Raw genomic sequence first — 18,031 nt, forward strand, 5'->3', positions numbered from 1 at the left:
CTCCTCCTCACCCATCCCGACTAAACAAGCACACAGGTTTGAGGACCATCTGTTACTGCTGAGCGTTCATGTGTGAGAAACACACAAACACACACTAGAATGCAGAGATTATTTTAGTTAAAGAGGACATTTTATACTCGGGGACGGTATGCATGGACAAACACACACACACAACGACACACGCACACAGACACACAACAAGGAAGGAATAATGAGTCATAGGTTTGTGAGCAGAGAGCGGACAGACGGCAGGCAACAGACGAAGAAGAGGAAGGAGGACGAGGCACGAAGAGAGAGAGAGAGTGAGAGTGGGAAAGGGGGAGAGAGAAAGAGAGAGAGAGAGTGAGAACATTGTATCACGTATCAAAATCAGGCTGGAAAAAAAAAAAATTCCAAACTTTGCTGAGGCTTTTCCTGAATCATATACTCTGACTCCAACATATGTACTCAGACACACTCACATCTGCCAAGTCCATCTTCAGTGGCTCCACTAGTGACTGTGGACCGGCCAGCATTTACAGAGAAAGCCTCCAAACATTTGATTAAAGCTGCTGAGTCCGAACAACCCGCCATTGTACCCGACATCTAACCAAAAAGATGGCTTCCGAAAATACATTTGTCTCTCTCGCTCTCTCTCTCTCTCTTTCTCACTCTCTCCTTGTGGACAGAAAAGCCTCCTCTCTTTAGGGGGGAAAGCTGAATCCTTTAAAACTAGATAGAAAAATGGGATGAGAAATGGGAACGTGGTATTGATAAGGGCCAAAAAAACAACAGTCAAAGCGATTCTGCTGGCGTACTTCTGCAGCTCATGAGCGTGACGCAGAGGAATTCACAGTGTTTGCAGAGGCCTTTTGTGTCTGTGTGTTGTGCGTGTGTTTGCCTCACTCTCCGTAACTCCTTTCCCTTCCTACACCCCATCTTTTGACCCAAAACATCTTGGCCAAACAACTTTTCCATCCAAATTTTTAAAAAGAAAAGTTACATTTGGAGGGAACCTCATTACCAAGAAGACTTTCTAGTTTCAACTAGTTGGACTCTTTCTTTTTATTTGTCCTTTCCTCACTCTCCGTCTCTCCGTCCTCATCCCTGACCGCTTTCTTCAAGCCCATCCATCACTTCTATCCTGTTTGGAAGTGTAGTTTATTTGCTCTTTCATGTGCTCTTAAGAAAATGAGGAAAAACATTTCTCTGGCCTGGATTTGAATTGAACTGGTCCCAGATGCTCGAGGCATTTCCACGGAAGACATCCGAAAGTCCTGGTTTACTGCCGCGTTCATGGAACGGGAAGCACACCGGAGTGCCAGTCAATGTCTCCTCTGCTCCGTCCCTCCGCGACAAAAAAGAAAAGAAAGGGGCCCGGAGAAAAATAGAGGACGGCAAATAACTAAGGACAGGAGAGAAGAGGCCATCGCTCCTTCTCTCTACGGTCCTCCTGAACCTAACGAACCGAGAACGATGTCATACTGTGAATTACCAACGAGGAAGAGAAGCCACAAACATGCACCTTTGTCCCAGCACCTTGAGGCTGAATTATTAAAACAATGCAGCGGTAAAAGTGCAACAACCACCGGCTGCTGCGCTTCTTCTAGACTCCTCAGACACACACACGCACAACTTCTTACACAGCACCGCTCACACCCCCATTAAACACGCCTGATAAAACCCACCCAATGCTTGCACGTCTGGCTCCATGTCGCGTGCTGTTTGCGCGCACACGCAAATACAAAAACACCATTATAAACATGCAGGCAACCGAACGATATGTGCCTGCGGAAAGACGCACAAACCCGTCCAAACAGCCCAATTGTCCTGACACACACACGCAAGCGAGCCTGCCGGCGTGCACGCAAGGGCACAGATTCTCCCTCTTATGCACCGCCTGTCTCATGCGCACACACACACATGCACACACCGGTTATGGCGTCAGATGGCTCGCTGGGAGTACAGTAGGTGATGGATGGAGTCCAGCAGCCTCAGAAAAGGACAGACAGAGAGCTCATTGTTCAGCTGGTACGACTCGGTGCCCGGAAGACAGGATGTTCATAAACAACTTCTTTCTCAGAGAAGCACATTAATCAAGGTGTCTCAGGGTGCATACTGTATTGTATTGTACTACATCCTATTGTGGTCATTTGGTTGCCTTCTGCTGTCGGCTAAATGCGAGCCGACCACCCTTTAGCAAAAGGTGTGCGTCCTTGTGCGAGACGACGGAGAGAAACAGAGAAGACGAGAGGGGCAGGACAAAAAAGAAAGTCGTGCTTTCCTTTCGCATTCCAGACATTCCTTCACCCCCCCCCCCGTGCCCCTCTTTCTTTTCCACACGCAACGTTGTACCTTCCTGCCGAGATCAACGAGGTGCAACAAATTAGCTGAAAACACACACACACATACACGCACACACAAGTGACACCAAAGCAAAGCAGCGGCGGCTGCACGGAGCAGGCACCCGTATTGGCATCGATTGATTGGATGATTGGAGCGGCGCGACAGAGAAGGAGCCGGTGAGACTGGGAGTTTTCTGCAGTGGAAGGCTTTGAGCGAAATAGTTGTTGACAGAAGAAAAACTGTTTGGTAATTAACATTAAATTAATTCAAAGCTTCGTGCACTTTCATCAACGACGGTATATATTCTAATCCCCGAACCACGTTTGGCAATAGTGTTTGATAAATCAGCCTGTGCTATACTGGTTGATTCATTAGCTTCATTCATCTTTGAAAAATCAAGTCATTAACAAGTCATCAGTGCTGCAGATTATTAGAGCATAATTTATTGGCGGACCAGTACATACATGATGTTTGGAATGTCGGTTATTCTGGATGTGAATCCACGTTGACAACGCGGCAAAACTATGGAGAGTGAAGGAGTTAAGCAGAGGGAGTGAAGACGGAAGGAGAGGAGGAACAGAACGAGGCGGGCGGAAGCGAGGTGAAGTTAGTGGGCCGAGGCGTCAAGAAGTGAGCGAGGACGGAGGCTGAAAATGAGGTGTGCTTTTCCTCTGCACGTGTGTGTGTGGATCCCAGAATTCGTGGGAGGTGGCCTAATTCGAATTTCTTAACACAGAGATGATGGCGAAGACAGAGACCAGAGGGAAGGCAGGGGGGAGGGAGGGAGCTGACTCACTGTGTGATGACAGAAATTGAAGAAGGGAAGAGGAGAGAGAAAGAAGGAGAAAGAGAGAGGAGATGAGCATGGGGACCAGAGACGAGAGACTGAAGAGAAAGTGGCGGGATAATGAGATCACCTTGAGTTAAAAGGGGGGAAAAAGGGAGTGAAAGTGGGAGGGATCAAGTGAGAGAGAGAGAGCACACATTTACCAACATAGGAAATGTCTCAACATAACAGCACACAGGCACAGACTTAAATAGGAGTGTATGTGTTTGTGTGGGTGTAAATGTGAAAGATGCTTTTAGTGGCAGCAAGCCAAATATGAGGGGTCGATCAAACGTTTCATCTGTTCCTTTGTTCTCCCCAACTCGGCTTCCTTTGAATAAGCACGCACACACAACTCACACTCTCAACCTCTGAGATTTAGGGACGCACAAACACAAGGACACACGGGTATACTGCACACACACACACACACACACACACAAGTGTTTTTCTTAGAGGAGTGATTTAATACCCGGTGATGTAATGTCACAACCTGAGTGCCTTTCCCAAACACAATTACTTTAGCGGAGAGTTTGTATCGGGAGTCTCGGGAGCAAAATCAAAGCCCCGAATAATTCCTCCCCCCTTTCCCTCTAATGCCCAAAATGCAGCGGGTGACGAGGCCTCTCCGGTCCGGTTCTGAGGACGACGGCGCGTGAAATGAGGCAGTACGGGTGCAAATCATGTCCTGTATAATATCGCAACCTTCCTGCCAGACTCGCTGTGTCTCCGTCTCACTCCAGATGGCTTCTGCACCAGCAGACAGCTGGGAGCCCCCGACCAGGTGCCCCCCTCCAGCCCCCCCCTCACCCCACCACGCTTCATCCGTTTAGCCTTCGTCAAGGCCGCCTGGCTTCCCCGGGGGAAAAGACCCACCAGAACGCTCTGTGACATGATCGCTTTTGTGCCAGGAACACGTCACACACACGTAGATGCACACACACACACTGAGGGGCGCTTCATTCCGTACCTGTGTTTCCTCCTGCACCACTCGGTACTGTTCCTTCCACACGGACATCTTTGTGGCTTCGTCCTTCCTCAGCGCTCTCTCTTTCTTCAGCTCTGGACTCCAGAACGTCTTGATAGAGTTCATCGAGGAGCTCAACTTGGACTCTTTGGCCTCCAGCTGAAAGAACCCAGCAAAGGTTGTTTGTTAGCTTAGACTTTTTTATTGTATTTATCATGAATGGATGTGTTATTTAGAGGTGTGTGTGTGTCCTTACTTCTCTGCGTAGTAGTTCGTTCTCTCTCAGCACTTCTCTTAACTGCGTCTGCAGGTCTGACATCGCTCCGTCTCTCACCTGACAACACAGCAACAAAAGTAAACTATTTTAGACAATAGCAACATCATTTCATTTATTTTGTTTGCTTTCCAGGACGTTTTGTCTATTTTGCAGCTGTCATAGCAGATCCTAGATCAGCAAAACCAAGTGAAATACGCCCCCCATGAAAGACACTGCTGGTGCTACAAAAATCAAAATAATCAAAAGTCAAAATTCCGGTCTCACATTTTGCTTGTGAAGCCCCTTTGTCACTATTGGTTCAAACTTAAAATGTGGAGGCTGATATTTATTTTCATGTAGCACAGACCTAACAATTCAATATTAATGAAAAATGCTCCCCTCGCAGATGTTTAATTCATCTTGAAGAATTTAAAATATCTTGGATGAATTTTTAAATCTCTGCCTGCGTTTTGAAAAAGACAATTACAGATAACATATCTTTAGATTAATAGCATGCTCCCAATTCATGTGACATGTAAAAGTCAGCAAAGGAAGTGAGTCAGAAGGAGAGCTTCGTTATTTGTTCAAATCAGAATTAGGTGGAGGCAGGAGGTAGGGAGGAGGAATGAAGGAGGAGAAAAGAGCTCTCGGGTTATGACTAATGGTGCGGGGGGAGTAGGAGGGCAGACCGTAGTTTATTTAAACGTTCTGTAAGAACACCCACACAGCTCTTGTATTATTTAATTGAGCCGTGACTTAAGAAGCAAATAGTGACCCTCCAAAAGCTAAGCTCTGCTAAAAGAGGACTTGAGGGCCACATCCTGCGGGAGGTTTACTCTGTAACAAAAAAGATATCCTTCTAAGTGCAATAGATTTTATCTTTGAATGTTCTTTGGGTCTCAAAGGTGAGACAAACATGGTCTGCACCCCGAATCAATGCAACTCGTCGGCCGATTCTAAAGTTCAGGAGCAAGGACTCCTTACAGTCCTGTGGCCTGCCACGAGGTTGCCAGGCAACCGGCAGAGATTTGGGAAAGCCACTGCTGCAGTCGGGAAAGAAATGAATTAACCCAGCACACGTCACGTCGGTGCCTCACCTGTCTCATGGAATGAGGCACGGTCGCCACCTGTTGAATCTGGTTCTGCAGCTCCGACCCGAAGGCTATTGCGTCACTGTGCATCGCCCCGCCGCCCCCTCCGCTGTTTATGTTGGGACTGCTCCCCATGACGGCCGCCCTGACCCCGTAAGGGACCCGGGTCCCGGCCCTGCCCAGGGTCATGGTGCCCTTGGGCCCGGAGGGGTTCATCCCGCCGCCCAGGCTCCCGATGCCGACGGGGTCGTCGGCCGCGTCGCCGAAGTACATGGGGCCGCCCGTGGCGTAGGCGGCGTTCAGGGACTGGATGTTCTCCATGGAGAGGGTCTTGCAGGAGCCGGTGAGCCCGCCGGCGGAGCTGCTGCTGCTGTTGCGCCTGTGGCCGAGGCGCGGGGAGCGCGGGGAGCGCGGGAGGCGCGGGGAGCGCCCGGGGCTCCCGGACCCGGAGCCGTTGCCGTTGGATCCGACGACATCGAGCTTGGAGACGGAGCGCGAGCTGCCGTACATGGCGGGAGGACGCGGAGCGCTTGTGCACTGGGGAGGGAGACCGAGGAGCTAACTTCTAGTGTAGTCCTTCCTGACTGTAAATATCCTGACCCGGTGTTGACATCGTTGTGATTAAGGCCTTTCCAAAAAAAAAAAGCCCACTGGAATTAATGTGCTTTGTCGGAAAGCGGGAATCGATGGGACTTCCCTTTGGATAAAGGCAGCAAGTAAATCCAAGAGGCTCGGGGTGAAGGGATCTCCTAAAACGAAAGGGAGACAGAGACAAAGACAGAGTCTTAGTGATCAGGTTGCAGAAAAGGCTTCTGCACTTCAAGCACCAAAAGAAACATGCTGGGTTGTTTTTAAAGCAGGTTCTGGTTTTGGTTTGAACCCCGGTTGGTTTCATCCCTGCTCAATGTCACCGGTGCACCGCGTCCTACCATAATGCCGTTGATATTTTAAGTTTGCAGGCGTCATCCTCTGGGGAACGTGAAAGTGTTAATCTCTTGTGCAGATATAGGGATTTCACTCAATAAGACCAACTTTGGACCTGCTTGTGTAACGCTAAAATCAAAGGTCAAGAGATTGTCGAAGTCTGACTTTGTCAATAACGCTCATCAAAGAAAAACCTTCATTATCCGACTCTTCTACGGGCTCAAGCGTCAGCTGACGGTCATGTGATCACGCAACCTCATTTTGTCTCTCCACCTCTAATAGCGTCGTCATCTTAGCGACCTGCAGCTGTGATAACAGATCAGCTGATCTAACGTTCATAAAAAATTCATAATTATTACTTCGTCTCCCTTGAGGAATTACATGTACTGAAATGCAACAACCCTTTTCCTATTTATCAAGTCAATTAAATCCGTATTACAATTCTACTCACCACTAATAATGAGTGAAGAAAAACAGATGTCCGTTGTATTGCTGTAATCCCATAACTCACACTGGATGAACATTTTAAGGGGCTAAATTATCAACCAGATGGATAGTCGATGGCAAAATGTGAACCGCTGCATTTCAAATAAAGCAAACACAGCATAGTGGTGTTGGACTAAACTAACTAAAACCACTAGGAACATTTTTTTAAAACTATCCCTTATATGCAATATAAAAAGTATTTCCAAAGGTATAAATCTGTAACTTTTACACCGTTGACAAAAAATGTGAACACAATTCCTGAGCAACAGCTCTGACATGTTGCTGATAAATATCTCAGGAGCTACTGAGAATTCAGGGTTGTCTGTGGCAAATGCTGGTTTCCCCGGGACCCTGAAGTACCCACCACATGCTCAGCACACATTCATTTGCAAGCATCTCAATGGTGGAGAATTTGGAAAGTTGCCATGTTTTAAATATGCATCCTTGGCCACTGTATGAAATAAAGCGTGTTTGCTTTTTAAATGGATGCACAGCAGTCATTTGGGTAACCCTGGAGACAGTGATGACATCCACAGGTCAGTGGACACGGGACCCGTGGGACACACCATCTGATCCACGCTCTCCCCTTACAGGAACAACCTAAAGTGAGCCAAATCGCTTTAAAACTAGTCAGCAAACGCAAGAATGAAAACCTCCATAGCTTTATTTGTGTGAACAGTCTTGTTCAGTGTTCATTCATGGTGGGTTTGGTGAGATAGAATTAGCCTTGTTTTAACATTGAGACATTCAAACTAGTGCTGTACTCATTTCTTCTTTTAGAATGTTGTTCCCTCTACATGTTGCCTCTTGCTAATTGCTACCTACAAAACGTTTTGTTTCTAGAATGATCAACTGTGCGCCCCCGTTTATCGTCCCCTTTTTAAACTGACTGCACAGCTCCTCTGGGTCCCGACCCGGACCTTTAACAGCAGTGTGTGCTGCTGAAAACAGATCTTTGGCCAGGGAGATGTTACTGACAACCACTCAGTTATACATACACACACACACACACACACACACACACACACACACACACACACACACACACACACACATGTATATAGGCACCATCTGCTGTGTCTCCCCTTAGGCCAAAAGCACACACCTGGAAAGAAACAGGCCAGGACCCTGCCGCGAGCGTGCACACACACATGTATCTATGGTCCATGTATTTATATATATATATATATATATATATAGTCCTACGGAGCACAGCCATGCACGTGTGCAGATCTACACACATGCAAATGGGAATTTGCCAATATCAGACTAATGAGACAGAGAGTAGGTGTGTGTGTGTGTGTGTGTTCAGGGCTTTCCTTCTCCCCTCTGGACCTGCTGACCTGCACATGATTTGTATTCTCATGTTCCAATTCTCTCTACATTACAAACATGCACGGTACGTCTGAGCCTTCATTTAGTCATTTAGTGCGCACGGTCTCAGCATCCGCTTATTAATTTTGGTGTCGGTGGTTGGAGGGTTGACAGCCAGGCTCAAAGGCGCCTTCGCTCGGCTGTAGGAAAAGAAACCATCACTTCCCCGGCTAATAATCCACAAACTGGTCAGAGGGCTGCCACTATCACGATTTAACTATGACATTATATTTTACGGGACGATAAATGCACATCTGTCCACTTCTGGAACTGCTTATCTTATGTTTGGGATCGCAGGGAGCTGGATCGCTTCCCAGCATGCATTGGGCAAGACTAGCGCACAAATCACAAATCTATCACACGGCTAACACACAGTTCTTTTTATATTTATTGGCTTGAGGGCGCCATGGAAACTGCAACACGCACACAGTGCTGCAGTTCAAGTCAAAGGGTCACATGAATAAACCACCACTGTGTCTCAAAGACTTGTTTTGCTGGTGCTCTGGGTGAAAAGAATCAACCTAAAGCATAACAACCACCCCACAAGAAGCACACACACACGCGCGCGCGCTTGTGACGCAGTTGGCATGGTGAGATGGAGAAAACACAAGCGTATGACGGTGCGATACCCATCTGTCAACAGGCTTAGCGTCCCTCCAGCCCTCTCACCCAAATGTGAAAAAGTGACGCGGTGCTGCCGTAACAAACATCTGTTACGCGGCGCTCGCAGAGGTTCACGTCTGACCCGGGAGAAACAGTCGCATTAGGACAAGTACTCAGACATTTTGCAGAGAGTTCGGACTCATCCCACAGTCGCCACTTCCCAAGCTGCAGTAGAAAGCCCTGCAGGTTTGGCTCGCAATGTTATTTCATGTGCTCTCGTGCACAAGATGTGCTGGTTAATTGGGACCATATTAGGAGCTGCAACGGATGTTTATTAACATTATGGGTAAATCTACCGGTTCTATTAATTATTCTTTTCATTTAAAAACAGCATCCACGCCAAACAGTTGAGATTCAAATAAATATTTACATATTGGAAGTAAAATTTTTGTTATTTTTTGCTTTTGAAAACTTTTTGTGACTTACAATCTGACAATCTAATTGATTATCAATATCTATACCAAAAGTGTTGTCAGCAAATATCTGACTGGGGGCATCCATGGTTGCAGCAGTACCTCCTTTTTTATCACATGCAGTACTGTGTACATAAACAATAAAACCGACCCTGAAACAGGCCCAGCAGTGAACTCAGGAACCCAAACACGCCTCTCTGTCTACAGGAAACATCGGCGCGCACACACACACACACACACACACACACACACACACACACAACGCCCTGCATTTCATCCCTCCCCACACCTCCCCGCCCTCCCCTGTCCCGCCACTCACACCCTCTCTGCATGCCTCGTCTTCCCTTTTCCGAAAACTCCTCACATGTTTTTTTTTAGGCCTCACAAAAGTCCCGGAACACCAACAAAAGTACCCGCGGTGCAGCGCCGATCCTCGGGCGAAGAGGCGACTCCAGACTCGACACTGAAGCCTTTTAGGTTAATAAGGCTGACTCGTTAGCGGACGCATGCCTCTCAGCACATCCATTTATTTATCGTTGCTCTTTGCCCCCCCCCCTCATCTCTGCGATGCTTTCACTCCCTCTCTCTCTTTCTCCATCGGCATTCCTGAAGGTGTTCAGCATGCTCTATTTATGTGACGAGCACACATCCATCTGTCACGCCGCACAATGCACACGCACACCACTCAGACCTATACTTAGCCGGGAGACGGATTCTATAAAGTTTGTGTGTGTGTGTGTGTGTGTTTGGGGGGTGACTCAGAACAAATACATTATACCCCCCCTTAACGTTATTATTCACCGTGACTCTCGCTTTCTGTCGGGCTCGTTGTGATGTGATCGAGGTAACACACGCCTCGCTGGGGGAGTGGGAGGGGGCTCGGGGGGAGGCTGGGGGGGGGCTCTGCACCTAATCTGTCTGAAGGTGGAAGGGAACAATGTTAGCTTTTTTTAAATCTCAGCAGCTGCTTTATTGTGACGGTACTAACATCAGCTCTCTGAGACGTGTCCGGGGGGGGGGGGGGCGGATAATCTCCTGTTAGGGGACAGTATTTCCTTCTATTAGCATCAAGGAATTACATAGATGGGACGTGTATTTTATTCGAAACCAGTATCTCTGACGAGAATCTCCGTGTTTTAGCAAAAACAACCGAGTGTGTATATAACATCTAAAATAAATACGCAAGTAGGCGTGAGAAAATAATAATTAGCTGACACAGAAAACAAGACTAGAGCAGGAAACAAATCTGCAAGCATTTGAATTACATCACAGGAATCGGAAGGCGAACAGAATACTCAAAGGACTCATGCGGCTGCTCGAGATGCATTCCTAGGAATCATTTAGCGCCGATGCGTGATCCAGTGGTTTTAAGGAAGGTGTCATTACAGCGGTTTGACCTTCGTCCCGCGTGCAGACACACATATTTTGTCTCCACATCAGGGCGGGATATCGATGAATGAATGAAACACGAAACCCAACTCGATTCCAATAGTTAAACATCATTGTCACTCGTAAAACTCAAGAGAGAAAAATCGATCCTGCGTGAGTGATATGAGAATGAGAGAGTCCTTCTTCCAATAGCCGAGTGACCGATGACACCCGGGAGAAGATGTCAGGCTCAAGATGTCTCTGCAAGATAAAGATTTTTTTCGCTCACCAGAGTGAGAGTGACCGCGCTACATGTAACTCCACTCTGTGCCACTAGTCCTTTCAGCGATAAGACACATAATATGCTTGAGGCGCGACTCCGATAAGGGTCTGATAGCCATCTGCTCCAGTCTATTGTGTGCCACAGGAAATTAATCCGAGACGCAGGCCGGGCAAACAGAACGCGCACACAATCACGCACACACACACACACATACACACACCGTGACTCACGAGGAAGCACGCACATGCTGCCGCACAAAACACGTACATCCACGAAAGCACACTTATCTGATCTGGGCTGCTGCCTGCAGGTGCGAATGCGGCCAACGTGCCGCTGAGGCTCCACAACTAACAGGAAGGCAGAGACGCACAAAACTAATTCTCGAGCGCATGAGGCAGTTAATGAAAGAGAGGAGGCAAACACTCCCCGGGCTCATCCCGTGAGAAAAATAAAAAAAGAGTGTGCTGTCTTGCTGGGTTAAATAAGGATGAAGAGAGTTGCGAGGATGACCCAAGCACCGCCCCATCGCACCCCCCCAAACAAGGCCATTAGAGATTATGCATTCAAAGTCAAAGTGAGTTCTGGGAGGTGGCGTGAAGGAGCCACAGGCCTACCGTCCTCGTCAGGTTAAGTTCCTCGTGTTGTTGTAAAGGGATGAGCCCTTTAGGAAGAAGAAGAAAAGAAAGATGAAGATGATGTGGAGCGTGGAGACACAGGGGGTCCTTCGGGCTCAGCACAAGCAAGAGTAGCAAGAGTTCAGAACCGCGGGGGCCAGGCGAGGGCTAAACTCAGGGGGAAAAAATAATAATTAAAGCAAACTCATGTTGCAATAGAGGAGCGAGGACATTTAAGAAAAAAATGTGTCATGTGTTTACAGCAAAATACGAAGTGGAAGGAAGCCGCTGAGTTCACTCACCCGGTGATCCCGGAGGAGGGGCGGTGAGTGAACTCACGGAGGATATCACGGCGCCCCCCCCCCCCCCCCCCCCCCCCTCCAGCGCGATCACATCAGTTCCGTGTTTTACTGGATTCAATCTGTTTTTGTTTCTTTTTACAAGAAGTTCACCATGTTTTATTCCTCCCGACGAGTTCAGAACAAATCAACCGGCCTGGAGAACTTAAATAATGATGAAACATCACGACATAATTAAAAATGGGAACTTACACGTTGAATAGCACGTTGAATAAGCGACGTGGATGTTATTAGCCTGTTATTAACACTCGGTTTATTTTAGGGAAACAGGAGGAAGCCTCGTTGAATGGGCTCACATTGTGGCCTGGACCCCCCCCCCCCCCCCCCCCCCTTAAGAACAGGATACATGATGATGACTGTGCCACCCCCGTCTCTCTCCTGTCTAGCAGCTGATCTGGGAACTGCTGCACCTCAGCGTCACATCAGATTCACGGTCACGAGCGGTCTTGTTACCCCTCGAAACGTGCCCGCGACGCGCCGCGCGAACACGTAGACACGACCGAGAAGTGACCAACATGCTTACAACACACACACACACACACACACACACACACACACACAGACGGTGGCCTGCGTAATAGTACATGCATGTGCACACGCTCAGACAGCCCAGCTAACTGTGTTCACGTGAACAGCCCCTCGGTTGTGAAATAAGCTCTGTGTTAAAAAAGAAGCTAGAAAGAAAGGCCAGTGTCGTCTCGTCTTCCGTTACCGTGCTGCTGTCAAACGTCCGAGCGACGCTTCGTAGCGTAAACCGACGGCCGGCCGAGGGCGCGGCGCTGGTGTGTCTCTCTGTCTTTTTCGGGTCGGGCTTGTCCTCCGGTCTCGTGTCCGTCTCCCGTCTCCCGTCTCTCCCTCCTTCCCCGTCTCTCGCCAGCTCTAGTCTCTGCCACTGGCGGCTTCCCCGCTGCTCGGGCGCTTCCGTGACGTCACGACGGTGGAGAGCGCGCCCCCGAGACGTATATTCCCCCCCTCTCCCTCCTCCTCCTCGTCTCTCCCAAACACGTGCACTGCTAATCCGTAATTATCCATAAAGCGACAATTGAACCACATGTAGTTTTTATATTATAATTCCAATTTTGTCCTATGCATGCGATATTATCGTCCACTTATTCCATACTTAATATTATGAGTCATTTATTGTCATTCCCTGTTGAATGGATGGAACGTGATGGAAGAATTCACGTCAATTGAAAGGTAAGGAAGTATTTATTTCATATACTTAATAAAAGCATTAAGACGCAGTAAAAATATTATATTGATAAATCAGATTACAAAAGTAGAAGAAATGTAGGGTACTAATGGTAGTATGTCAATGCCAAATGCATCCATGACTGTTATACTGTATAATATTGTCAAAAAATCTTGAAAGAATGTGTAAAAAGCAATTTAATGTTACAGTTGGTTTAGGTGTACTATTATTATACTGTTTTGTGTCATTTACTCTATTCTGATGCATAAAAATCCCAGAAATCACTCAATGTCACCAATCTAAGGGACTGTTGCATAACAAGTAAAATATTTCTCTCTGAACTGTAGTGGAGAAGAAGTGGTAAGGAAAATACAATACAATAGAGGAGATGATGACCGGAGCTGAATAGATTTATATGCTTCCTTAAAATACCTCTTGAGTCCAGATTTGTCTTTTTTTTAACCACGAACCTGCATTGCATGCAGTGTGTTTGATTTGAAGTAATGTTAAATTAACTAATACATTAGTTATTCTTGTTCTTTTCTTTTCCTCCCCCTTACAGAAGATGCCTCTCATAACTTTATTGTGACGATCCCTATATCTTGTTTATGTTATCATGTATTGGACCTGTTTCATTCTCAATCTTCTGACTTGTTGACGGAACGACCTACATGCAGTACGCAGCAATACTTCATAGCGGGTCACCGTGGACTCTCACACACAACCACACACCTTTTTTTTATTACAGCTGTATGAACACATATTAGAGCACATTCAGAACAGAAAATCATTTATCATTTTGCCCTCGGCATTAAGTAGAAGCTCACATTAAAAGTGGATTGCTCACCCTGGAGTCAAAACATCAAAAAAACACATAGTGTATGTTTACAATTGTGAGAATATTGACTGTTGAAAACTGTTATTGGTGATATGAGGTGAGAAAAAGTAGTCGCGGTGTGCGTGAGACCATGGACCTCGATACCTTGATTAATAACAGGACCTTCAAAAATATTCATCACAATTCAGAAAAGCCAAAGGTAATATATTTAAAAAATGCTTTTGACTTAACAAGAGTTCAAAACTAAATATATATTTCGTGCCTACTATTAGGTCTACTATTACATGAACCTACGAAAATGCCCAAATGTTTGCATTTGAGGAACTGTAACAAGATATTTTTGGCATTTTTGTATTGGAAGAAATGAATTGGAGATTATTTTTCTGTGGATTGTCAAATCAATAAAGCTTAAACCTATCAAGAGCAATTTGAGATACAAGATGGAATTTATCATTCCTTATTTACTCAGTTGAGAGAATGCTGCCATCTCCTGGTCAGATGCAAATATTGTGTATTTATATATATATATATATATTTGTTTATATATATATATATATATATATATATATATATATATATATATATATATATATATATATATATATATATATATAACATAAAGTCATTAAGTGGACGTGCAGGGCGGCGTCTGTCCCGGCTGTGAAGCAAATATTCACAACCATAATATTTCATCTCTTTTAAAAAAAACTTTTTGGGTCGTTGATTTGAGTGATTGTTACATGAAGCGGGTGCTAGACGAGGGACACTTTTTTGATGCTGACTTTTCTCAGACACAAAGACGCCGAAGTCATCTGATGGAAGTGTGGAAAAGGAAGCTGTGCGGTCAATTTAAATGTGATACAGACTAAACCCAGTATAACTGATTGAATACAGTGCAGGTACATATACATTTCTTTTGCAATAGATTGATTAATAGATATATTTAAACTTCTATGTGTCAAAGTCATTTTTAAAAGTAGTTTTCTCTGAGATATACAGAACTCCTGGTTTGATGCAGTTAGTACAGTATATATGTAAATATAGTACACCGCTGATCTCCCTTTGAAAAAAAACCCCATCACCAACTGTGAGGTACGTAATCTTATGTATTTACACTGAGTATTACTGTTACCTTAAAGTTGAAAGTACGCATGTCTTTGCCCTTTTTAATATGGCACTTTAAGTTGGGGGCACTACAGGAGTTATTTCAAGCGTTATGTCAAGTTCATCTCGAAAGACACCAAAAAAAGGGTAGAGCTTTGGTTTGTAACTTAAAGATGCACTCGCTAGATAATTGAACCAGGATATGAATGCTGGTTTGGGCTCAGTGAAGGCACATCCTGAGAAGCTGTTGATCTCAGTCCGGGCGTCCACGTCATAGAAGGTGACTTCTCCCTCCTCGTAATCAACAAACATGCCAATTTTCTTGGGGGCATGAATGAGATTATTCATAAATTCAGAACAGCTTTGGGCCAGGTTGAACATTCCATGTTCCATCCACACCCCGAATTCAGGTCTGGGAAAGAAAACAATCTCCCTGCTTACCGACTCTCTGGCTACCCCCAATAACCAATTTGTACGATCGCTGACCTGCACTTCATAGTAGAACCTGCCCGAGGAGAACCCCTCTTTCCCAAGAATGAATTTATTTAGAAATCTTCGACCGAAGAAAGCAGTGAGAGACGGAGGACCTCGACGAAATTTCAGTTGTTTCCCATCCGCAGACATCTCAAATCCATGATTGGCTGTGTACGCATCAAAAGTCACATCCACTGCACAGTACTGCTGGAGGATCATCAGCTTGTCCCTAGGTGGGGTCCACCATCTCTCTGGAACTAACCCCGCTGGCCCAGACGACCTGACCTCACGTATAAGCATCGCCATCTCATTGCAGAGGGTCTTCTCCACCCGGGCAAGCACTTTTTTAACCGCCGCCACACAGCTCTGCTGACCGAGGTCATGGGAGTTGGATGCAAATGGAGGGCTGGAGGGGGACGGAGGGTCGAGTGGCTCCCCAGCGTGTGCAGGTACGTGGAGAGATGGCCACCTCTGAATGAGGCGGAAGTGATCCCCTGTTTGGGAAAGTTGCTCCATTTCGGATCTTCTCTTCCTCAACTTGGCCACGTCCTGCTCCAGCAGGGTCACATAGTCTTCAACCTGCTTCTGGGCTACTTTCCGCTTCTCCTGGATCACCTCCATCAGCACAGCCTGGCTTCTCGCCCGAGAGACCGCCAGACTGTTGAACACCTTCACAATGTCCGCCATCTCTTTTTCTGACTCTGTCTTGCTCTGCGCAGCTGAGTGTTTGCCTCCCTTTATACCCCTGGACATGTGGTCTTCCTTCATTTTCATCACCGACGTCTCACGGTCCAGCAGGACTTTCCGCTCTCTGAACGCGCGCTCCAACGGGACGGCTCCGTGACCCGCGTGGTCGTCGCTCAAGCACATGAAGCAGACGCACGTCTGGTCCTCGCAACAGAAGAGCTCCAGCAGCTTGTCGTGCTTCTCACACACCCTGTCCTTCAGGTCGGACACCGGGTCCGTCAGCTGGTGCTTCTTGAGCGTCTTGACTCTGTGGTGGGGCTCCAGGTGAAGCCGGCAGTACGAGGCCAAGCACACCAGGCACGTTTTCTGGGCCTTGAGCTTCGGCGCGAGGCAGATGTCGCAGGGGACGTCACCCGGGTCGACGGGGACGTCGCCCTCGCCCCTCGCCGTCACGCCTTTGAAATGCTCCACCATGTCTCTGAAGCCTGTGTTGATCTGAAGCTGTGGAATCCGGCGGAACTTCTTCATGCAGAGCGGACAGTGTATCTGGCAGCTGGAGGCCCAGAAGCCGGTGATGCAAGTCCTGCAGTAGTTGTGTCCGCACGGAGTGGAGACGGGCTCGGTGAACACGTCCAGACAGATGGAGCACAGGAGCTGCGCGTCACACGGCGGGCCGCTGGCCGAGGCCATGTCTGTGTGAGAGGAAAGGATTTCATGACGTGGTCCTTTTAAATTTCCGAGCCCCATTTGTAATTTACAAAGCGTGTATGTGACGTATTGTACAGAGGCGGAGAGGTCGAGACATTTACCTCCAGGCCACCAGGGCCACGTTCTATCAAGCAGGTTTATTGAAAAAAATGATAACCCTGAGACAAGGGGAACTTAAATTCTCGGTCCGTTACCATGGTACTTCATCACTACTCTGTGATCTTAGTTTGTTGCTGAAAACATTCGGACATAACTGCTCTGAAAGTCATTTCTTTCAACAGTGTTTTTTTCACAAAGAGTCACGTAAACCAACTCAATGGGAGATGTTCACATAGTACGGCTGCCCCCCTTTGCATGTGTGCTTTTGCTTGCGTTGTCGTTCTGAAGTTATTGTTTGCCTCTCTGTGTTCCAGGGAGTGTCTCTCTGCCTGCCGGTATTCAGCAGCGACGCCCGGCTTGCCTGTCCACACCTCTCCGCCATCTTTCTTTCAGCTTCGCTCTCCCTTCTTCGGCTATTATTTTACTGTTATTTGATAGTATATATAATTATTTTAATTGGGCGTCCGAGTCGTTTGGGTCGAACGACAACTGACTTGAACAGACGCGCCATGGATTTAAAATATATTATTAATAAAATACCAAGATTTGGAATTAGTCAACCTGATGAAATAGAGGAAATAGTTGATATTCTGCCGCTGTCAAAGACGTCCCAGACGGTCATTACGGCTGACAACGGCACACTCAGATGTCAAGTTATATTTAAGATTGTAGTATAAGAGCACCTTACCTGTCGAGTAGTCTGTGGAAACTGACGTGTATGCAGGACGTTCAACTTTAGGTGGTATCTTTCTTTTCTTGAGGAATTTGAAGTATGAACCGGTGTATCCAGTTATGAGTTCATTGTTCTTTCACTTTGACATTGGTAACACCATTGAGGTTCTTTTTTAACCTCCCAAACCGTGAGTAGCAACCACACAAACAAACTGCAAATACACTCAACTATGCCCTCAAATACAGTGATTTGCTGCATTTTATGATCTGATAAATACACCTATAAGTATAATAGAAGGGCTATTCTG

At 46.7% G+C, this 18,031-nt stretch overlaps 2 protein-coding genes across 8 annotated transcripts in view; both read right to left on the reverse strand.

Annotated features, from left to right (window-relative positions):
- LOC120816889 (ELKS/Rab6-interacting/CAST family member 1) overlaps window positions 1-12,947 on the reverse strand; it is an 84,378-nt gene extending 71,431 nt beyond the window's left edge. For all 7 annotated transcript variants that reach the window (XR_013467260.1, XR_013467259.1, XR_013467258.1 and 4 more), the window contains exons 1-4: window positions 12,662-12,947; window positions 5,472-6,214; window positions 4,375-4,452; window positions 4,122-4,277 (exon numbers count right to left, since the gene is read on the reverse strand). Coding sequence is in view for 4 of the 7 variants with exons in the window: in XM_078100251.1 (XP_077956377.1) it covers window positions 4,122-4,277; window positions 4,375-4,452; window positions 5,472-5,975 (738 nt within the window). In the remaining 3 variants the exon portion in view is untranslated. The remainder of the gene's footprint in view (window positions 1-4,121; window positions 4,278-4,374; window positions 4,453-5,471; window positions 6,215-12,661) is intronic.
- A 2,184-nt stretch (window positions 12,948-15,131) lies between these two features.
- Window positions 15,132-17,799, reverse strand: LOC120817970 (E3 ubiquitin-protein ligase TRIM39-like). Its single transcript, XM_078100255.1, has 2 exons — window positions 17,740-17,799; window positions 15,132-16,936 (listed from the first exon to the last, which is right to left on the reverse strand). Exon 2 carries the CDS (start codon window positions 16,932-16,934, stop codon window positions 15,159-15,161), a length of 1,776 nt encoding a protein of 591 aa, XP_077956381.1. The 5' UTR covers window positions 16,935-16,936; window positions 17,740-17,799; the 3' UTR covers window positions 15,132-15,158.
- Window positions 17,800-18,031: the final 232 nt, after the last annotated feature.

The sequence above is a fragment of the Gasterosteus aculeatus genome, chromosome 4, assembly GCF_964276395.1.
Source record: "Gasterosteus aculeatus chromosome 4, fGasAcu3.hap1.1, whole genome shotgun sequence".
Classification (NCBI taxonomy): Eukaryota; Metazoa; Chordata; class Actinopteri; order Perciformes; family Gasterosteidae; genus Gasterosteus; species Gasterosteus aculeatus.